This window comes from Leptodactylus fuscus, chromosome 6 (assembly GCF_031893055.1).
Source record: "Leptodactylus fuscus isolate aLepFus1 chromosome 6, aLepFus1.hap2, whole genome shotgun sequence".
Classification (NCBI taxonomy): domain Eukaryota; kingdom Metazoa; phylum Chordata; class Amphibia; order Anura; family Leptodactylidae; genus Leptodactylus; species Leptodactylus fuscus.
In genome coordinates this window covers 145,832,537-145,856,331 of record NC_134270.1, presented here as the reverse complement: position 1 = coordinate 145,856,331, position 23,795 = coordinate 145,832,537, and the positions used below count along the sequence as shown (strand labels likewise).

The 23,795-nt window shown below is 43.7% G+C and overlaps 1 protein-coding gene across 6 annotated transcripts in view; it reads left to right on the top strand.

Annotated features, from left to right (window-relative positions):
* Window positions 1-16,502, top strand: part of EPB41L1 (erythrocyte membrane protein band 4.1 like 1) — a 111,417-nt gene extending 94,915 nt beyond the window's left edge. For 5 of the 6 annotated variants that reach the window (XM_075277533.1, XM_075277531.1, XM_075277532.1 and 2 more), the window contains 9 exons: window positions 2,944-4,137; window positions 5,135-5,245; window positions 6,348-6,668; window positions 7,174-7,284; window positions 9,273-9,377; window positions 9,462-9,536; window positions 14,034-14,114; window positions 14,797-14,913; window positions 15,527-16,502. In XM_075277533.1, the coding sequence (XP_075133634.1) occupies window positions 2,944-4,137; window positions 5,135-5,245; window positions 6,348-6,668; window positions 7,174-7,284; window positions 9,273-9,377; window positions 9,462-9,536; window positions 14,034-14,114; window positions 14,797-14,913; window positions 15,527-15,535 (2,124 nt within the window). In that variant the 3' untranslated portion in view covers window positions 15,536-16,502. The remainder of the gene's footprint in view (window positions 1-2,943; window positions 4,138-5,134; window positions 5,246-6,347; window positions 6,669-7,173; window positions 7,285-9,272; window positions 9,378-9,461; window positions 9,537-14,033; window positions 14,115-14,796; window positions 14,914-15,526) is intronic. The other variant, XM_075277534.1, reaches the window with a different exon arrangement.
* Window positions 16,503-23,795: the final 7,293 nt, after the last annotated feature.

Below are 23,795 nucleotides of genomic sequence, written 5' to 3'. Positions count from 1 at the left end.
TTACGCCGTGTGAAGGGCCCCTTATACTTCTCCCTTCTGTTCAATCCACTTCTGGCTTTGGCAGCACAATCTGCAACAAAAAACAAACTGCATTTTCGCAACGTGGGGCCCACGCCTATTCATTTACATGACTTAGTATACATTTATTTTTATTTTGTTTTTGCTGTTTTGATGTTTCTTACATGTTAAAATATTGCCATGTTCTGTACACAGTCACTTTCAAGAAAAAAGGTACAAAAAAGTGGAATTATATACATGCTAAGTATGGAGTGAAATGTATAAAGACTCATTTCAATAGAAGCAACAGAGCACATCAAATTATTCCTCTTCATTCACCAAGGATGTTTTATAGTGCGTAACATTACTAGTGGTATTTATTGTTACTGAAGTTGTTTTGAGGTATTTTATTAATGTAATATGTATATACGTGAAGTAAGGCCCGGTTCACATCTGCGAATTGGTTTCCGTTTGGGGCGTCCGCTTGGGATCCCCCGAATGGAAACTTAAAAAAGCAGTTACCATAGGAAACCCATGGACCCCATAGACCATAATGGGGTCCACGTGGTTTTGGTTCAGTTTCCGCCCGAAAAGGGCTTATAATGCGGAGAGGCGAATGGACACCAGGCGAAGGTGTGAACCGAGCCAAAGAGACGCTGGAGTCCAATGTTTTTGATAGTACACTTTATAAGTATTATGACTAGATCATAGATATGTCTTCTGATTCATCTTGAGGGTCAAGCACAACATTGCGAAAACGCAGCGTTATACATCACCTGCAAAATAAATGGGATCCTGGCTAAGCCCATCCGCACATTACAGAAAAAAAATGCACAGTGGATAAGTTGCATTTCTGAAAATCATAATATGTCAATTATACTTTCAGAAAGGCTGGTATTTTCCATATAAGTATAATAAGGGCAGAAATTCTGCAGAGGAAAACTGATAAAATTTGTCTTTATCAACCTATCAAACTTCCTTTTAATAGAAAACTGTATCTCCGGTTTTATACCCCCTAAAAATTCAAATACAATACAATTGTATAGGATTTTCTCTAGTAACAGCTCAGGCAGAGGGTTTCTAAGGAGAATGTTACAGCCTGTTTTATAATAAGAAGGAAGTTAGATAGGTTAATAAAGTATATCGCAAAATGGTCAGCCTACCAGACACTATAGTACAAAAAAAAAAAAAGAGGTGAGAGTTACATGTTAAATCCCCCCCCTCCAACTCCAGTGCTGCCTGTCCCATAGATCACTGACAATGTACTATAATCAATGTAACCCCTGCAGCCAATCAACAGTAAAGGTAAAAAAAAATTTGGAAAAAGGCTTGGAACTGGTCCAAATGAAACAAGCTACTGAATCAACCAGCTGCTCCTGGCTCTGCTGATTCCTGGCTGCCTGCTGATCTCTATTTCCTGACCCTCTTGGCACACATGAAATGACCCCTCAGGGAGTCGCTAACTGGTTTGGTGACCAAACCCCTAGCTACTGGGGGTAGTGACTGACTGAGAGGGACCAGGAAATAGAAACCAGCAGGGAACCTGTAAAGTATCGACACCTGGAGTGGTAAGGGGAGTATTGCTTGTTTGACTGTTAAAGATATTCAGAGCCTTTTGAAAAGCTCCTTAAAAGTTGTGCATAGATTTTATTACATAAGCAGCCATCACATCATTTCTATTAGATCCGGGACATCAGTGAATTATACAACCCAGTAGACTCTCGGAGGTCCTCTTGCAGTGTCTACAAACACTAAATAGTTGATCATGAGCTCTGGTGCATAGCATTATGTTAACCTTTAGTATAAGCACTTTCAGATGCGTATATATATATATATATATATATATATATATATATATATATATATATATATCAGTCCAAATCTTGTGAGACTAGACGTATTGTTCCTTACATTACTTTAAAGGGATTCAATCATTAAAATGCTATATTTTCTCACTACCACATAGGAATAGTCTTAAGAAAGGCCATTCTTCTCCTACTTTTCGATGTCTTCTCCGCGCCGCCGTTCAGTAGAAATCCAGGTTTTCTTTGATATCCAAATGAGTTCTCTCGCAGCACTGGGGGCGGCCCCCAGCGCTCAAACAGCACTGGGGTGTCCCCAATGCAGCAAGAGAATTCTCCAGCGCCGCCTCCATCTTCTTCAGGAAGGGCCTCTCTGTGCGTCTTCTTCTGGCGCTGGGTTCAAACATCTAGGCGTGCGCAGTTGGCTCTGCCATCGGGCCGAGCCGGCTTCACATGCCCGTGGCCATTTTTTTGGGACCGCTTACACAGCATGCGCAGTCGGCTCTGCCCGAGGCCTGACGGCAGAGCCGACTGCACATGCCTAGAAGTTTGAAGCCAGCGCCGGAAGAAGCCGCAGGGAGAGGCCATTCCAGGGGAAGATGGAGGCAGCGCTGGAGATTTCGTTCGCAGCATTGGGGACGCCCCCAGTGCTGCGAGAGAACTCATTTGCATACAGAAGAAAATCGGGATTTCTACCGAATGGCGGCGCAGAGAAGACATCTAAAGGTAGGAAAAGAATAGCCTTTCTTAAGGCTATTTCTACGTGTTAGTGAGAAAAAATAGCATTTTCGTGATTGAATCCCTTTAAAGTCTCAATGGACCACTAATGACGTCTGTAATATTTCCAGTGTGTCCACCTCTCCGATGAGTCTGAGTGAGGTATTGCTCACAGCCGTTACAGTATCTGATCTTGTTAAGTATCGTTGACTGTTCCACCTTTCTCAAACACAGGGCAGAGATGTATACTATGTCTAAATGTATAATTTTCTGTGGGTGCAGACCTCGCTGATGTATCATTAGCAAACAATGTGTACAGGGGTGACCTTTTGTGAGAAACAAATGAGACATACCGTATAACATATTGGCCTTTCTTCCGCTCACTGTGCATTAGCAGCTAACCCCTCTTGCTCTGATTACCATGCAGGGCATGGAGCATTGGGTTTTAATAGAAAGAAGGACAGAAAACTCTCGTGCTTCATTGGAAGAGGTGCCAAAATCTCAGACTGTCCAGATTTCTGGACAAGATTTGTCCCCCGGCAGGGAAGATCACACGCAACTTCCCAAGGATAGGGAGGAAAGAGAAACGGAGGACGCACACGAGGAGAAAGGGACTGAGAAAGCAGTCCCAGTGGTAAAGGGAGTGGAGAGAAGAATCAGGTTAACACAAAGAGAAGAGCGCCTGGTGATGGTAACTGGTGAATGGGACACGGTGGAAAGTAAAGCTAGGACAGCACCTGATGGTGCCCCTGCAGAAGATAGCAGAGAATGGGCTATAAAGATGGACAATGTTAAACAAGGCCAAGCCTGGAGTAGGGGAGAAGAGGTAGATGGCGAAGAACCCTTTATAAAGCGTACAGAGAGAGGAGGGATAGCATCAGGATCATCGGAAAGATCCCATGACATGAGCAGGACCATCGTGGAGATTGGTGAGAGCAGACGTGTCATTTTATGTGATGAAGAAGAAGCTGATGACAGCGCTGATGAAACTGAAGGCGAATGGAACAATGAGACCCACTGGGAAGACCAACATAAGACTTTAATATGGTGTGAGAGTTCTGGGTACCAGCAACCTAAGAAGCCCGAAAATATAGAGGAGACAGATATATGTGCACCATCTTCTATATCAAATGGTATAAAAGAACAGTACCATCAAGTCGAAACGGTGAAGGAGACATTAAGGGAATATGACACGACTGATATCCTAATGCCAGACGATCACACTGAAGAAATGACTGAAGATGGGTTTGCCACAAGCATGCATAATACAGAAGAGGTTTTGGCATCCAGACTCTCAAATGAACCAATGTCTTCAAGTGTGCAAATGACGGCCGAGAGGGGCGCAGAAGATTTGCCTTTGGAAGATTGGGGTCCGCCAGTGCTTCACTTTATGCTACCAACCATCATACCGCTACCAGTGAGCCTCCCCAGAGAACGGGGTCACCAAGAGGTAGTAGCAGCCAGCAACCCAAGCGAACGAATTCTTGTTCAACCGAATCCTCGGCACCATGCTGCTTCTTATCAAGAAGGACCTACCAGTCCTGCCGAATCCACAACAGACACCCCTGGAGACCTTTCATCTCCAGATTCGGGCTGTGAAATAACACTCACCGATGCGGCGGTAACTGTTCTCAATCCTCACCAATCGCATGTTTGTAAGGGGGGAGGGAAAGAGGCACCAAACCTGCTTGGCGTTGGAGTTTTGTGGTTTGGCTAGCACGCCAGGTCCCTTGTTTGTGTATACGGAGGGGCATGGTGTCATAATGGGATCTGTCTGCCTGTCTGTGCCAATACTCTCCCACCATCTGCTTCTGGCTGGAGTACCGTCTGGCTTAAAATACCCCGTCCCCAAAATCAGTCTGAAAAGCATGGAAGCAAAAAGAGGAGACGGGAAGGAGAGCTGGTGGAAAGATAAAGAGAGAGGTGAAGCTACATCCTCTTCTTAACTAATCTGGTTAACATCACTAAAAATACATCTTCCCCACTCCAGGAATCAGGCGCTTTCAATGACATGACAGTGATTCATTGGCTCCTGCAGTAATTTTCTTAGCCGTCTGGGAAAATCAATGCTTGGCAGGTACCCTGCAGTTCATGTCCCATACTAAATGCATAAATGGATTGAAAAGCCTTGCGTTTTGCTCCTTCATGGATAAGAAGGAGTTACTAATCTCCATCCCACCTCCTCCCCACTCACTGCACTGAGGCTGCTGTTTTCTTGCTTTTGTGCTATGCATCTGGACACTGATTCACTGAGCTGTATTAAGTCTAGGAAGAAGATGAAATATGTTCCTTAAAGGGACTGCAATGTTAATCAACCCATTTGGTTTACTTTTATGTCCGCTTTTAATTTACTCATATATCCATCAGTCTTTTCCCTATATTCCCTTTGAGTTATTGTCTCCCTACCCGGCTGACCCATGTCCATGCTGTATAAAAGAAAACAGAATATAAACCAATACGGCCCCTTGGTAACCATTTAATACAACTTAGCGAATCAGCGTCCATTCGAGCCTCGCTTTGATGCTGTGCTGCCCAGCATCGGTCTCATGCATTGTGCTACCGGTCTTGCTCTCTGCCCCATGGAAATTCTTCACTCTAATCCTTCTCTCCTGCTTTAGAGTCAACCACTTGAGTCCACATCTTGGGAGGAAAGGGACATCCCGTCTGCTCTCAGAGAGGTCTCCCTGCCGGACCAGGGTTATAGGAAATCCGGGATTGTCCTTTTTCAGGTCAGGGCTAATGGCCTGCCCTGATTCTGTTCTTTTCTGCCCTCACGGGGTGCTGAACAATTTTTTGATCTATTTGGTGTATATCAAGTAAAACAATGTCTAGGACTTACAAAGAAAATGTAACATTGTAACACAACTGTATGTCCGCACACATTCAATCACTGGGGTGCGTAGTTACATTTTAAGGTGTCTATTGAGAGTCTCTTTCTAAATGTAACAGGTACAGGTGCCTGATAGCCTCAACCAACACTGAGATCAAGTATTCTAGTAAGGGTTTGTTCACATGTTCAAGATTTCATGAAATCCACTACAGAAATCTGAGGCTAAAACTGGTATTTCTGCTGCAGGGATCGGCCCCATTGTCATGGCTTTTCCAACAGGAGTATTGAACAAAAAAAAATTGCAGTAAAGTCAAAATTCTATCCAGATTTTATTCCGCTGTATATGTCATACCCAATTCACCAGCACTGGATGCCGAATGTCAGCGGATCAGGACTTAGGTGCGGTATCTTGTCAAGTCCTGAACATGTGAACATAGTTTATAAGGGTTGTCCAGCACGGAAATTTTTTTTTCCAAAGGGATCCGAGTGTATTGAAAAAATTAAAGTAGCCATACTCACCTCGGATATTGCCGTTACTGTTCTGACTCTTACCAGGCCTCTACCTCCTGGTCCTGTCACACACACATGATATACTCGCTCGGCTAGTCACCACTGGTCCTTCTTATATGTCGAGACAGGACTAGGAAATAGAGACCAGCAGGGACTCAATAGCGTCAGAATGGGGCAGCAGGGGATTGATGTGAGTATTGCCCCGACTCTGAGCTCTTTTTTCCTTGCTGAATAACCCTTTTAATACCTTCCATCATGTTCCCATTAGAGGAGAACATTACTGACGACATTGCCGTGTCCATCTCAATCTGATGCCCATTGGATGGGCTGGATATAGATTAAAATATAATAATCCATACCTATGTCTAGTTTTCCAAATGGTTCTGGAAGGGCATTATCACAAATCCATCTGACGTCACCATGCCACCGGCCTCTTTGAGTAAATGCCACACTGAGACCTTTCGCCATCATGGCTTTTTGCATTCCCTTAGAGAGTGAGCAGCAGGGAAGCAGATGAAGGACGAACAACAGGAGAGGAAGAGCAAGGCGCAGGGCTCCTAAAGGAAAACCAGCTGAGCATTGAGAGGAAGTGCTCGAGCATAACCGTCAGCTCTACGTCCAGTCTAGAGGCTGAGGTGGACTTCACGGTCATTGGAGATTATCACGCCAATGTAGGCTTTGAAGATTTCTCTCGTAGCCTCCCGGAGTTGCACCGAGACCAGGGTGATGGTGCTGGAGGCACAACGGACAGGCCTGCAATGGAGTCCCAAGAAGCAAATGATGGTGACAAGCCAGAGGAGGAGGCAACGGAGGTACAAAGTTACAGCATGGAGTGTCCAGACGTCCCCTTGTCCGTGTTGTCATTCCTACCAGCATATACGTAACCTGTGGCATCTTAAATTGGCTGCCCAGGTCTGCAGTACATCAATGAAAGTGTCAAGTGCATTGAAGGTGCTGGAAATGCATGACGTGGTCAAATACATAAACTTTTTATGTACAACTCCATATCCTTCATCTACTGTGTGTGTGTTCAATATCCCCTAGATGTTGCATGTTACTGTGTCACGATATCACCATGTGCATGCTGTGGACATCCATCTTGTCATCTCCGTAGCCTCCAGGATGTCATCTGCACTGACACATGACATCAGAAGGTTTTTTCTAGCATGTCAATGTACATCATATGTCATCATTTTATTAAACGTCATCTACTCACCCTGTGCATGTCATTCATCTGTATTCATAAGCTATTTTCCATATAGTTTGAATGGTTGTCTATTACTCGTACCTTTGCTAACCCAATTTTTTGTCACACAGTCACACCTGAAGACAGTGCAGAAGGAGGTCATCACTAGTGTGAATGCAGTCAGCAGGACAGATGGAGAATCCATTACACACACACAGATCACTACTGTGCAAACCACTCAGGTAACCAGTGCAAAGGAAGGTAAATCTGTTCAATCTTAGGGTAAGTTCATGCAGGGTTTTTTGCTCAGGATTTTGAGACCGTATCCACCTCAAAATCCTGACCAAAAAGACGGCTGCCATTGAAATCAATGCTCCAGGAAAAAAAAAAGCGACATGCTCATTCTTTCAGGTGGATTCGCCTCACAACATCTGACACTCCCTCCCAACTAGGCCTATTAATTTGGGCCTAATCCAGAGCGGAGTGCGCAATTGGATGCCAGTGCAGTGCCCCAGCATCCAGTCACAGCTACCTGTATTTGTGAACTTACCCTTATGTTTAACATGCAATGAACGGTTATACACTTTGTTTTCTGTTTTATTGCCATTGATCAAGATTTCTATGACAATTTGGCTTTTTTCTTAATTTCAGACATATAGATCAGAGATACAGTACGTGAAATCCGTTAAACATATTTTTTTGAAGATTTTTTTGCTGTATCTTTAATTTTATATGATTATCTATATTTTAAAAAAATCCTAAAAATCTTGCAATTCCAACTTGTTGCAAAGCATGAAATAGTCTGCACCACAGGCCATAGACACTATTGTAGAGTTTTCTAGGCATGCTCAGTGTAACGAGGGTTATAGGCTGTGAAATCTCCTATCCTTATCTGCTTTGTTTTTTTTCTTAATTTTTTTTTTTTACATAAAACTTAATTTAAAAAATAAGTAATTTTCTGGTGACGTATTGTCTTTAAGGGTATGTTCACACAGAGTATTTTGCAGGCAGATTTTGAGGCGGGATCCTCCTCAAAATCTACCAGCAAAAACGTCTCCCATTCATTTCAATGGGAGTCACTCGCTTGTATTTCCCGCTAAGTGGCATGCCCTATCTTCAGCCCCGGCGTCTGTGGCTTGAGACCCCTCCTGATTAGGCCCATTCATCCGGGCCTAAACAGGAGCGGGATGCCGCGCCAAAAAACCACACGGCGAAAAAGGTTTCCGTCGTGTGAACTTACCCTAATACCACACTCCTTTCTGAAACAAAGCAGAAGATATTGACTGTGACAGTCTGTGTCATGTCCATGTTTCTATCCCACAATGGGTAGGAATGTTAAGCCCTAGAAATGGGCAAATCACCTAAGATTTGTTTTGGGTCGAACAAGGTCGCATAGAACCAGAAGTGAAATTAATATACTCTTCAGACCCCAGAGTATAATAGGTGGAGGCCCAATGAAGGTATAAAAATAAAAATAATTCATACTTGCCTTCCCTTCCCTCTTTTGAGCTTCCTTGCGGCATCTGGTGCACTTTCTTGGTCTCCTCAATGACGTCATGTGCCTGTGGTCACCACTGAGGCCTATGATTTAGCCTCAGTGGTGACATGGGCACGACAAGTATCATGATGCTCAGCATACCCTTGTGACCACTGTAGCCCTATCACTGGCCTCAGTGGTGACCCCAAGTGCGTGACATCACGAGGAGAATGGCGCATGACGTCACTAAGGAGACCAAGAGAGAGCACCGGATGCTGGAGGTCCAAAAGAGGTGAGGGAATGTGAATATAAATGTTTTTACGTTTATTCACCTCCCCTGGGCCTCCACCTATTATCCTCCAAAACATTTAATCAAAAACTGGACAATTTGGGGCCAAACCTGGCTCGTGACAAAGCAGTTTACCCACCCTAAGTACTAGACGGAAGGTCTAATTTTACTAGATGGGGTTCTTAAAGGGGTTTTACACCTAAGGAAAGGTCATCAATATCAGATCAGTGGTAGTCGGACACCCAGCACCCATTCACAGAGAAAAGAGCAAGAAACAGACAGCTCTGTTCTCTGTCTAGTGGTCAGAACAGGTTACTGCGGATCATTTCCCATCTCCCTATGCTGCAGTGACCAGTTGATAGCAACTTTACAATTCTTGTTTTATTTTCTGGCTGAACTGCTCAGTATGAAGAAAACATAAAAATATCTGCAAAAAAATATTGTTAAAATCATTGATTTTGCAGGCTGAGGAGAGCAGGACAGACCTCGGAGGTAGCGAACTAGCAAAAGCTGTGCCATCAAGTGACAGTGCCCAACCCCTACAAGCAGATGTGGCTCGGACACAACATGTAAGTTATACAGGAAAGTCAAGTATTGCTGTGATGTTGATATTAGACTGGATTCTGTCACAAAGTAAATCATTTATTCCTTAGGTTTCCCATACTGCAAATATTAGCCACGGCACAGCGGAGACATTGTCATCATCCACAACTACCCATGTTACAAAGGTGAGGACATTTTAGCTACTTTGTCATACTGTACATAGAACTATAATGTGCTTGAAGGGATTGTCCAGGAAAGGTGTTAAATAATAAGCAAAATGGCATACTAACCTGTCTTCGGCACTCCATTGTCCATCGCCAGTGCCCTTCTTGTGTTGCCGGAAGCCCTGAGGTTTGCACGACCATTGAGACTATTCATTAGCCTCAGCGGTCGCTAAAGTTGGACTAGTGGCATCACTCACATATGTCACTGGTTCCATACCAGTGGCTGACAGCTGCTCCAATTCCTAGACAACCCCTTTAAATTTTTAATGATTTCTTAAAGATCCTGACTAACTCCTCGGCTAATGAGGATGCCAATATTTTTATCACCCATTGTATTTGGCCAACCAGAACCCTACTATGCACTGATGAGAGGTAAAAACTCCAAAACAGAGCCATATACAGATGGGTGTCTCTGGTATACCCGATATCCCTAAGGCCGTGGTCACACCAGTGTTGGGTGGTCGTTCGGGGACTCGGTCCCCAATTCAGCTTGAAATATGCAGAGAGAAAAGTCCTGCAAGGCATTTTCAGACAGAAACCCGGTGGCCCCATTATAGTCTGTGGAGTCTGCAGGTTTCCGTGGCTAACCACTTTTTTAGCAGATTGGAAACCCCAACACTGGTGTGAACCTAGCGTAACTGTATTTCAAGGCTCTTTGGTTGGACATTGACCTACAAGGTGGCTGCCTATAGGTGGGCACTAGAGACACAGCCTATTTTCTTTCTGAAGCATAAGTTACTTGCATACTTTCCCCAGGGAACATTGTCTTTAAGACTCCCTACACCAATTGCATCTCCACAAGGAGTACCCGTATCTTCCTAGAGTTGCTGAATACAGAAGAGTGATGTTATCCTGCTCCACTGCCTGTATGACAGATCTTCTGTTCAGTCATGTACTAGAGGAATACAATACAGGTGCAGGCTACCTTCATATGGTTAAGGCTACATGCCTATGACCTAAGGGTCCAAGGGTAAGTTTACACTGGGTTTTTTGGTCGGCTCCCATAGTAGGATTTAGCTGTCTGCTGGAAAAATCAGAGATCTTTGTAAACGGACACTTAAGGACACACACGGACAGTAAAGGACACTACATGATGTCCCATTTAAAATAATGCAAATTGTAATGGACGCAGCTAGTGTCCGATGTTAAAACCTTGCGCGGACATTAGCATCGGACACCGACGCTAGTGTGAACCCAGCTTTAGTGACAGGAAAGGAGATGAGAGGGTGTATCATCCCCCACAGGTGTTATTCTCACCGCAGTGCACTGTGGAACTGACAGACACAGTCCTGTAATAGAGCAGGGATTGATGGCATTCAGCGGTCGCCTGCTCCTGTGCGCCCCTATCATCAATAACAATGAAGAGCAGAGAAAGACAATAACAGAAGGCGGCCATCTTTGCTCAGGGTGTCCGCATCACAGAAGCCAGGGGCGAGGTGTCAGCAACATCTGTCTGTTATTAGACAACTCATCTTGACACCCGTTTGATGTCTTGAAGCCAAACAGACAACAGAGCAGTTCAAAGGTTACATAATTAGTATATGCAAATCCCAACAAAGGACATAGTCAGGCATTTTGTAACAATTCTGATAGTGTAAAAGGAAGTCTCATTTTTTTTGTTTGCATGGTCAAAGCCACAGGTTGTAAATGTATTCGTGTTTATGTGAATGGAGAATCTACACAATGGCTGTATAATGACAATGAACCGACAGAATACAGAGAGGGATTTAGTATACAAAGCTGAGGCAATAGATACAGCGCCGTGCAAAAGCATTGGTAGGTGTGGGAAAATGCTGCACAGTAAGAATGCTTCCAGACATAGAAGGGTTAATAGTTTATTTTTGTTAGTTAACAAAATGAAGAAAACAGAAATGTAATTCCCACCAATATTTGGTGTGACCTTTGCACTTTGGAGGAGGAGTCCTGGAAGTGATGATATGGCCCCACAGATATAGCCCTGATCTCATCATCATCCAGTCTGTCTGGGACTATAGGAAGAGACAGAAGGATTGGAGCAAGCCTACATCCACAGAAGATCTGTGCTTAGTTCTCCAAGATGGTGGGAACAATCTCCTTGCTGAGTTCCTTCAAAATCTGTCTGCAGCTGAGGCCCAACGTTAAAGAAACGCAACTTTTTTTTGTTGCAGATTTTGGTTTTTTGAGCCAAAGTCAGGAGTGGATTTAACAGAACGGAAACATCTAAGAATGTCCTTTATACTTTCCATTCTTTTTCAAGCCACTACTGACTTTTGCTCACAAAAATGCATCAAAATCTGTAAAAAAACAAACAAACAAACAAAAAAAACCCTCATTGTGTTCCTGCAATGTAAGCCTTAACTATGCAAGTGTACTGAGAAGAAATGATGAAAGGCAAAAGGCAAAGGTCACACCAAACATTGATGGGATTTATATTTCTCTTTTCTTTATTCACTTTACTCTCTAATTTAAAATATGATCTTTAACCCTTAATGATGATTAACCCTTCTAATGCTGACAGCATTCTTACTTTTTCCACATTTAAAAATAAGCGATATGCTCTTTCTTCAGACACTCCCTCCCGACTAGGCTCATTCATCTGGGCCCAATGCGGAGCGGAGTGTGGTTTACTGCACCGGCATCCAGTCGCGGCTACCCGTGTTTTTGGTCCAGAATCTGAGGCAGCCTCCATGTCAAATTCCGGACCAAAAAACCCCATCTGAACTCAGCCTTAGGTTTCTCACACTCCTCCAAGCCTTGGATGCTCCTTATTAAAGGGGCTGTCTCAGCAGAATGATGCTGTATGAGCCCCACATATGCCTGAATAGTCTTTAAAAAGGCTATCCAGGCACCGCTAATCTTATTTTAACCACACACCCCCATTTTAAAATAAAACCCTAAAAACGAATATGCAAATTATACTTACCTTGCACGCTGGGCAGTCCTGCACTGTCTGACGTCATCTTGCTGTCACGCCTTCCTCTTCTTTCTTCTTCTAGCGACGTCCTCCTGTCCTGGCTCTTCCCCACCTTCATCTTCTGCTCTTCCCCACCTTCATCTTCTGCTCTTCCAGCGGGTTTGGTTCAAATCTCGCGTGTGCGCAGTATTGCTCCCCCCGAAGCGCTACGGCGCAACTCCAGAGCCATTTTTGTAGTAGTTCTAAGTTCCCCTCGCAGCTCACAAACCTCTTTATTCTGGAAGAACAGAAGATGAAAGCATGGAAGAGCCAGGGCAGGAGGACGTCGCTGGAAGAAGAAAGAAGAGGAAGGCGTGACAGCAAGATGACGTTGGACAGTGCACGACCGCCCACCGTGCACGGGTAAGTATCATTTGCATATTTGTATTTACTGTATTATTTTAAAACAGGGGGTGTTAAAATACCATTAGCGGGGCCTGAATAGGCTTTTTAAAGGCAATTCAGACATATGTGGGGCTCATACAGCATCATTTTGCTGATAGAGCCCCTTTAAGGGTGCTGAGTCTTAACTCAGACTTCTGACAGATACTGGGTCAGAAACTAAGAGCAAAAAGGACTTTACCTAAGCTTTGGTAAAGCAAATCTATTGATCCCTGGCTCTTGCAAGGCCTTCTGGCTCAGAGAAGATGTGGAAAGAATGTGGGGGTTCTCCAGATCCCTTTCAGAGAGGACTTGTGATAGACCACTTGTATGATGACCTACTCAGGCTTTCAATTAAAAAAATAGGTTTACATTCACATGGGCACTGAATTAAATCCACACTATAGGGGAAAGTAATTGTAGTATTTATCACTAACGGGACGCAGACATTTTTCATTTTTGTTTTTTACTCTCTGCATTCTCAAATTTTCATTTACGTAGTCATATGAGGACTTGATTTTTATGAGACAAGTTGTACTTGAAAATGGTGCAACTAGCCCAATATATAAATAACATATACATGGCAAGTTAGGAAAACGGATCACATGGTCCATACATGACAAATAGTGTCATCCACACAATAATAAATAAGGCTCCAAATAACTACTGTCATCGTGCCCTGATAACGAATGAACATATAGATAACCCAGAATAAGGAAGCAGTAGCACTCAAAGTATATAAAATAAAATACAAATTTTACTGAAAAATAATAAGACACAAAAATTGAAAAGAAACAAAGACTACAAAAATGTCAGAGGAGAAATACAGAGACCAGGACAATAAATGTCTAAGGCTGCAAATAAACAGGAATACAAAAACAAGGACACAAAACCGTAGATCTCTATATACGGGTGGGTATCCGTTTATATCACTTTTTTGTAAATAGACCCTTACATGTGCTGGAGAATCTACCTAGACCACAGCTATTAGTCATGTGCTATGTGACAATATATGTTGTATATGTCAGATACAGTATGCACAATATATAGAACCAATGAGATTCCTTTGCTTACCTTCTTCTATGGTATGACTGATTTCACCCGTTTCATCTTTATTTGACCTTTTTGTCCAATATGTGCTACAGACAGTGAAAGGTGGATTCTCTGAGACAAGGATAGAGAAGAGAATAATTATTACTGGAGATGAAGATGTGGATCAAGAACAGGTAATACTCCTACAAATGCAGAACTTAAAGCTCCTGGGCCTCAATGGAAAATCTGTAATGGGACCCCTATCTACTGTGAGCCATTTAGAATAGAGGTATATTTTTGTGGTAGAGGGGCCTTTGGGGCCCCTTCAGGGACCAAGACCTGGTGGTAGCTGCTACCTTTACACCCCCTATAACCTTGATGGCGAACCTATGGCATGGGTGCCAAAGGTGGCACTCAGAGCCCTCTCTGTGGGCACCCATCTGTGGACCAGATTATACTGTGTGTGGGCCATTGTGGAGAAAATTGTACTATGTTGGGGTCACTTTGCAGCAGATTATTCTGTGTGGGGGTCACTGTGGAGCATATTGTACTGTGTAGGGTCCATTGTGGAGCATATTATATTATGTGGGGGCGACCGTGGAGCAGACACAAACATCCAAACCCACAAACTTTCACATTTATAATATTAGTAGGATATAAAGGATAAATGCCTGATCACAGGGAGGTAGTTGTGCATGTGCATCTCTATGGAATGGGTCAAGCACCATCGCAAGTGTGGTCCGTGGGATGGGAGAGGCATCATTGGTCCATTGAAACAGAGAACAAAGGATCCCTGTCCTCTCAACTGATAGGAGTCTGAGTGATGTGAACCCCAGCAATCATAACTATAATCTATAACACCCTTATTTATTCTAGGCCCTTGCCATGGCTATAAAGGAGGCAAAACTGCAACACCCAGACATGCTGGTCACTAAAGCAGTGGTGTACTGCGAAACAGAACCTTCTCCTGAGGAGTCAGGAGAGAAACAGCAGGTAAAATGTATTAACTTGTGCAGAGGAGTTATTACTTAGGGTGTGTTCACATGGCAGAAATATAAGAGGAATTTAGGGCAAGACAGAGCAGAAGGCTGAGTTCACACGGGGTATTTTGGTCAGGATTTTAAGGCCATATCCCCCTCAAAATCCTGACCAAAAAGACGGCTCCCATTGAAATCAACGGGAACTGGTCAGTTCTTTTTTCCAGGAGCAACATGCTCATTTTTCAGGTGAATTTGCCTCACGACATCCGCCTGAAGACACTCCCTCCTGACTAGGCCCATTCATTTGGGCCTAATCTGAAGCGGAGTGCGCGACTGGATGCCGAAACACTGCACCGGCATCCAGTTGCAGTTACCCGCATTTTGGTCTGGAACCTGAGGCAGCCTCCGCCTCAGGTTTCGGACCAAAAAACTCTGTGTGAACCCGGCCTAACACTTTTTCATTATACTGCTTTGATCGCTGTCTCCTATTGAATACAATGGGAGACAGATTCATGGCAGGATTTGTCATGTGAGTCAAAATCAGCGACAGATTTCACCATGTGAACATGCCCTTAAGATGCATGATAAGAATTTCTTTTTACAATTTAATTTTCTTTACCTTCTAGCAATCTTGACCTTGGATTTTGGATGTAAATCCTCCCTTCCATCTCCCTCTCTCTCATTCCCTGTCTCATAAAATAAGGACTGTCCTCCCTTCCCTGATCCTACAGCACACGCCAGCTGCAAAGCCTCGAAATCGGCAAGGGGCCTCTGAAACCATGCTGACAGCATTCCCTGACAATGAAAGACTTGTCACCTTCCTGGGAGTAGAGTGACATCTCTTATGAAGATGACTATGGGACACTTCCTTCTTGTGCATCAGCTCTACGATTTGCTCCTCTTCTGAGAAGCATGCCTAGCAATGCGTGATTAGATTGCATGTGGCATCTGCAGAGTCTATTTTATCTGCGCGGTAAAGAAATTCGTGCTATGAAATACTGAAGAGTTCACCGAAAAGCAATCCCTCGACGTTCTTCAGGGCGCTCCAGCAACAATGGGGTTAATAATTCTTCATAAACTCATCATTTGTTATACGCATTAGATACCTAGCAATTCTCGGATATATTTCAGCCAGGAGATCTCTCATATACCGTAGGTACTTAGCGCTGTACGATCCTGTCCTGATAATCTGCGGTCCAATTGTCCATTAGGTAGAATTGAAGCAGTGGAGTCTGTTCTGATAATACAATGTCTGACCCTGGTCCCGTTTAGTATATGAGTTTCTGTCCTGCACAGCTAGTGATATGGAAATGAAAGGCGACTGATGTTTTTGAGTACTGTTAGACTCTTTGGACCCTGCTAGTAGGACTTTCTGCACAATTAACCCATTTGTTGCCGGCTGTGAAGTCAGAAGATGTCCTTGCTAGTTTGGGGGGAAAAAAAGGTTTGAGTCATGTGTGTGTGAAAAGGTTTTAACGTCGCACAGGGGGAGGCCTGATCCACTGCAATGCTGTACTCTCCCCCAGTCCCCCCTCCTCCCTGTGCACCGTGATCACTGCTCTATAGCCAATAAAAACAAAGTCAGTGTGACATGTGATTTTCTTCCTGATTCTGCATATCTTTCATTTAAAGGGGATGTATATTAATATTACATCAAGCTCTTAAAGAGTGGTGAAGATTAAGGAGGCAGAGAGAAGCTAGCCAAGTCTTTGCTGCAGGACACAGCTGCATATATAAGAAATGCAAGACAAGACAGCTCTTGTGCTCTGGCTGCCTCCCTTCCTTCTCTAAAATTTAACTGAATGTACTGTGAGGGTTTTACGTGTATTATTTAATATTACTCTACAGTCATTTAACATTTGCTTTTACATATATCGTTGTGCCCAATATACGGTATGTAGCAGAGGTAGAATGTTACCTATGATAATACAACTAGCATACAGCAAAACTGTCAGGTGATTTGTGCTGCCCTATCTGAGAGCAGGATATGATAGAGGAGAGAAGCTGAGCTGTGTGATATATAGGGTTATATGATAGAGGAGAGAAGCTGAGCTCTGTGATATATAGAATTATATGATAGAGGAGAGAAGCTGAGCTGTGTGATATATAGGATTATATGATAGAGGAGAGAAGCTGAGCTGAGTGATATATAGGGTTATATGATAGAGGAGAGAAGCTGAGCTCTGTGATATATAGGGTTATATGATAGAGGAGAGAAGCTGAGCTGTGTGATATATAGGGTTATATGATAGAGGAGAGAAGCTGAGCTCTGTGATATATAGGGTTATATGATAGAGGAGAGAAGCTGAGCTGTGTGATATATAGGGTTATATGATAGAAGAGAGAAGCTGAGCTCTGTGACATATAGGGTTGTATGATAGAGGAGAGAAGCTGAGCTCTGTGATATATAGGGTTATATGATAGAGGGAGAGAAGCTGAGCTCTGTGATATATAGGGTTATATAATAGAGGAGAGAAGCTGAGCTCTGTGATATATAGGGTTATATGATAGAGGAGAGAAGCTGAGCTCTGTGATACATAGGGTTATATGATAGAAGAGAGAAGCTGAGCTCTGTGACATATAGGGTTATATGATAGAGGAGAGAAGCTGAGCTCTGTAATATATAGGGTTATATGATAGAGGAGAGAAGCTGAGCTCTGTGACATATAGGGTTATATGATAGAGGAGAGAAGCTGAGCTCTGTGATATATAGGGTTATATGATATAGGAGAGAAGCTGAGCTCTGTGATATATATAGGGTTATATGATAGAGGGAGAGAAGCTGAGCTCTGTGATATATATAGGGTTATATGATAGAGGGAGAGAAGCTGAGCTCTGTGATATATAGGGTTATATGATAGAGGAGAGAAGCTGAGCTCTGTGATATATAGGGTTATATGATAGAGGAGAGAAGCTGAGCTCTGTGATATATAGGGTTATATGATAGAGAGAGAGAAGCTGAGCTCTGTGATATATAGGGTTATATGATAGAGGAGAGAAGCTGAGCTCTGTGACATATAGGGTTATATGATAGAGGAGAGAGAAGCTGAGCTCTGTGATATATAGGGTTATATGATAGAGGAGAGAAGCTGAGCTCTGTGACATATAGGGTTGTATGATAGAGGAGAGAAGCTGAGCTCTGTGATATATAGGGTTATATGACAGAGAGAGAGAAGCTGAGCTCTGTGATATATAGGGTTATATGATAGAGGAGAGAAGCTGAGCTCTGTGACATATAGGGTTGTATGATAGAGGAGAGAAGCTGAGCTCTGTGATATATAGGGTTATATGATAGAGGAGAGAAGCTGAGCTCTGTGATATATAGGGTTATATTATAGAGGAGAGAAGCTGAGCTCTGTGATATATAGGGTTATATGATAGAGGAGAGAGGCTGAGCTCTGTGATATATAGGGTTATATGATAGAGGAGAGAAGCTGAGCTCTGTGATATATAGGGTTATATGATAGAGGGGAGAAGCTGAGCTCTGTGATATATAGGGTTATATGATAGAGGGGAGAAGCTGAGCTCTGTGATATATAGGGTTATATGATAGAGGGGAGAAGCTGAGCTCTGTGATATATAGGGTTATATGATAGAGGAGAGAAGCTGAGCTCTGTGATATATAGGGTTATATTATAGAGGAGAGAAGCTGAGCTCTGTGATATATAGGGTTATATGATAGAGGAGAGAGGCAACCTACATATCACAAAGCTCAGCTTCTCTCCTCTATCATATCACGCTCTGAAAGAAAAGTAGAAATCACTTTAAAGGGATCCTATCATTGGATACCCTTTTTTTCTCCCTGACACGTAGGAATAGGCTTCAGAAAGGCATACTTCTTCTACCTTTAGATGTCTTCTCTGTGCCACCGTTCGATAGAAATCCGGGTTTACTTTGGTATGCAAATGAGTTCAATGTGTCAAACAGCACTGGGAGTGTCCCCAATGCTGCGAGAGAAATCTACAGCGACGCCTCCATCTTCTTCTGCAACACCCTCTCCCTGTGTCTTCTTCCGTCCTGGGTTTCAATCTTCTAGGCGTGCGCAGTCAGCTCTGCCATCGGGCCTCGAGCAGTGTAGACTGCGCATACCCGTGGCCCGATGGCAGTAAGCTGTGGCCATGGGCATGCACATTCGGCTCTGCCCGAGGTCCGATGGCAGAGCCGACTGCGCATGCCTAGAAGATTGAAACCCAGGACGGAAGAAGACACAGGGAGAGGGTGTTGCAGAAGAAGATGGAGGCGTCGCTGTAAATTTCTCTCGCAGCATTGGGGACACCCTCAGTGCTGTTTGAGTGCTGAGGACCCCCCCCCCCCCCAGTGCTGCGAGATAACTAATTTGCATACAGAAGAAAACCTGGATTTCTACCGAACGGCGGTGCGAAGAAGACATCTAAAGGTAGGAGAAGAATGGCCTTTCTTAAGACTATTCCGATGTGTTAGTCGGAAAAAAAAAGGGTATCCAATGATAGGATCCTTTAAGGTTCACTTAAAGAGGACCCTTAACCACTGCCAACAAGTTCAGCTCTTAATAACTATTGCTCCACTGATTCTGGCATAGTTGGAATTTTTTTCCCACCATTCCCGAGCAGTCAATGCTTAGTTTTGGTTCCTGATATGCTATGTAGGCTCTGTACTGACAGGTGGGCGGTGCCAGGCAGGAGCAGACAAGGGGTGTGATTCTGAGCTCTGATACTGGCTGCTTCTGATTGGAGCTCTGAGTCACGCCCCCTGCCTGACACCGCCCACCTGACATTACAGAGCTGAAATAGCACATCAGGCACCAAAACTAACTAATCTTGTTGCTCTGGAACGGTGAAGGCCAGAGAGGCAATTCCCAGTGTGTGTGAATCAGTGGAGCGGCGCCTATTAATTAATGTGAAAGGCTAGACTTATTGGAGGTGGTGAACAATCCTCTGTAAGGACATTTTAATGCTGTTATCTGGAGATATCCATGTAAGCATCTGCACTCTGTCTTTATCTATGATATTTCAGAGATGTCCGTGTTTACGGCGGAAGTCTACTTTAAATAAAAATGAATATTTCCCCCATAGTGTTCCCATTCGTTTGTTATATCAGCAAAATATTTCCCAGTGCTGTACGGGAATTACACATATATCATTTCCGATGTCCAGCTGTCCCCACATTGTCCCTATGTTGAGAGCATATAAACTAAGATTAATGTCACTGAAAGTAAAACACGTTTAAGTCCCCACATTGTGGAAAGGCTGTTCTAAATACACTCCCAAATTTGGCTCAAAAACACATCAAATTCTGCACCAAAAATTCAGTCAGTGAAATTTTCTAATGTGTTTTCCTCTCCGGATTTTCTCTCACTATTGTATCTATACAGAAAACGCCAGCATTTCCGTAGGTAAGCATTTTCGCTATGTGGAGGCCCCAGTTTTAGGGTGATTTTACTTGTATTTTGCATGCAGATTTGTCACAGCATTACTACAATGCAAAGGGTGAAGTCCACAACAAATTCACACCTAAATCTGCATTAAAATCGCCATGTAGGATGTGCAGATATTGCAATGGAATTGTCTGTAGTGTCATGTTACATATAAATCCATACCAAGGGCTCGTTCCTCTGCCTCAGATTGCACTTCATGTTCCACCCCACCCCCCTCCCGACTCCATCGTGAAGATGAATGGGCCTAGTCAGCGATGAGTCTTGGGCTGCGAACCCTGTAGCTGAATCCGCCGTGGATCTGCAGCAAAATTGAGCAGGACAATTATTTATTATGTGTCCTGCTTCAGTTTCTGCCTCCATTTGAATACAATAAGGCCGGGTTCACACAGGGTTTTTTTGGTTCGGAACCTGAAGCGGAGGCTGCCTTATGTTCCGGTCCAAAATACGGGTAGCTGTGACTGGATACCGGTGCAGTATACTGGCATCCAGTCGCACACTCCGCTCCGGATTAGGTCCAAATGAATGGGCCTAGTAGGGAGTGTCTTCAGGCAGATTCGCGAGGCAATGAAGAATGAGCATGTCCGTTCTTTTTTCCAGGAGCCGGAACAAACAGCTCCCGGAAAAAAGAACTGACCGGCTCGCACTGATTTCAATGGGACCCGTCTTTTTGCTGAGGATTTTGAGGCGATTACGGCCTCAAAATCCTGATCAAAAAACCCCGTGTGTATCCAGCCTAAGAGGCAGAATCAGGGTGGAATCTAAGGGTTAGTTCACACTGGGTTTTTTGGTCAGGATTTTGAGATCGTATTCGCCTCAAAAAGCTAACCAAAAAGACGCCGCCCATTGAAATCAATGGGAGCCGCTCAGGTGTTTTTTCCGGGAGCCGTTTCTTCCAGCTCCTGGAAAAAAGAAGCGAGGTGCTCATTGTTCAGGCCGTTTCTTCTCGCGACGTCCCCCTGAAGACACTCCCTCCTCCCGACTAGGCCCATTCATTGAGCCTAGTCCAGAGCGGAGTGCGCGGCTGGATGCCGCTGAAGTGCACCGGCATTCAGTCGCGGCTACCCATTTTTTTGTACTGGAATTTGAGGTGGCCTCCGCCTCAGGTTCCGGTCCATAAAACTCAGTGTGAATTTACCCTAAATTGATTTTGGGGTGGAATCCACCCCAATCTCAGTTTTGATTTTTCCATGGGAACTTGCCCTAATGGTCTATTTTGGGCAAAACTGTAATGACCACAACATGTGAATAACAAAGCACCCAAGTGCATACATATTTCATGCATGTGGTCATCTTATCAAATTTTGGTCTTTTGCTCAAAACCAGCAACCCGCTGCTTCTAGGCGATTGTGGTAGCCACAAGACCACCAGACTGTGACATAAAAATGAATCCAGATTGATGAGATCCCTTTCACGGGTTTTCTAACGTTTCCTAATGAAAGCAGATCTCTGTAGTTTGGAGCACAGACTACATTGGCGGTACACCGACTGTCAGAATAAAGGACCTGGATGACAATGGCTTCTTCGTGCACATCTCTCATTTAGGACTCATTAGGGGATGTGGCACATTGTAACATTCAGGGACCTGCTTCAATAAGAAGAACGATAGATGTTCTCACCAACCTTCATTATTTGTATGTGGGTATCCATTATACTTCTCTCTTTATTTACGGCAGATTTCCCCTTTGACAACATTTTACAATACTAGAGGAGATAAAGGCTAAAATGTTATTGTGGCCAGGATATTCTTCTGTAATAAAAAAAAAAAAAATAGTCTGTATTTACTCCTTTAAAGTCTGTCAGCACGAAATCTGACTTTAATCTAACCACAGTACCTTGTAGGGCTTCTGAGACAGATTACTAATATGCTTTTCTTATTTCTGACTGCTTCTCCATCGCTAAGAAAATTGTAAATTGAGTGAAAAGGGCTTTATGGGCATGTAACCTGCGGCTTTGGCTTCGGTCAACGCTGCAGATCTCTGTCCTGACCGCCGCTGAGGGGCGGCCCTACAGGATGAAAGACAGCCGTCCTTGCTAGTTCATGTCTCTCTTTGGATCTGGCAAGTGCACTGCACATGCTCACCACATTGCAGTACATCGAGAAGTGCCACACTCCAGCTTTAGGAGCCTCTCTTTGGGTTTGGCAAGCATAGTGCTGAGAGTAGCAGCTGGAGTGTGGCACTTCCAAGTGGATGTAGCGCGCATGTGCAGGGCACTTGCTGACCCGAAGATAGACATGAACGAGTAAAAAATAGGAGGGGGGGGGAACCTCAGCGGCAAATAGGGGTGGTAGCCCAAGCCGCAGGTTACATGCCACTAAATCCCTTTTCACTCAATTTGCATACTTATAAAAGAACTGTTTGAAGTGACCCCTCCCCACACTCATTTTTTCTACATTTACACAATCCCTACTCCATACACAGTAACATTCAGTGAGAGGCAGAAACAACTCTAAATACAAGAATACATAGAGGCAGAATTTCACACAAAGGAAGCAAAATGTGTTAATAAAGAACATTACAAATACTGCCAGAAAATCAAAAGTTGTCGGAAAGTTTAGTGATGCATACACCTTACCTTCCTTTCTGCACAGGACAGACAACACACAAGCTGGAAGCAGAAGTGGAGGTAAGGGTTAACCTCATACTCGCTATCTGAAGTAGATTTTTTATTGAAGAGCGTGGAAGGTCAGGGGGCAGATCACTGCTGGGCAGAGTATTCCCCAGAAATACTTTGTCCAAACTTTATTTTCCTTTATCTCCTGTCAGGGGAATGAGCTGTTCTCTCTGCGTTCATACTGTGGACGTTAGTAGCAAAGCTGCATCGACCTCTTCAACGTGGACAAGCACGGGTTGTTCTAATCTGTAGGGGGGTTAAATACTATGGGACCCTGATATTTACACCATTGCAAGATTTGGCACAGTTATGACAGATATATTGTTCATATCCCATTTTGTACAGTGAATTTGACTCTTGTACAGCTTGTTTTACAAGAAACATAGGCACGGACATAAGCAAGTCTTCCAAAACTGTGTCAGTTTGAGGAAACGTTTATAATGCAGGGAATCCTTCATGAAATGCAGAGCAGTCAATGGTCACACCACACGTTCACCCACTGAGCACTGATTTTACTAAGTCAAGGACTAGGGGCATAGGATTGTCCCTTAATTTTTCAGCATTTTTGCAAGGGCAACGTTACACTTGACATCTCAGACTCCTTTTAATATGTTCACCTGTTACCAACCACCTGTAATTCCTGGACAGTCCATAAAAAAAGATTTCCAGTGTCTTTAAAAAAAAAGTATGCACCCCTCATTTTTTTGCACAGGATATAACGTGGCTCATTCATTGTTATTACATTTATCATCATTTTACGGCTCACAGGGAGTCTAGCAATGACTTACCAGCAAGTGGGGTCTGTAACCTATACAGATCTTCAGACTCCTCTGGGCCCATATATACGTTTTGGACCAATGACCCTTCTA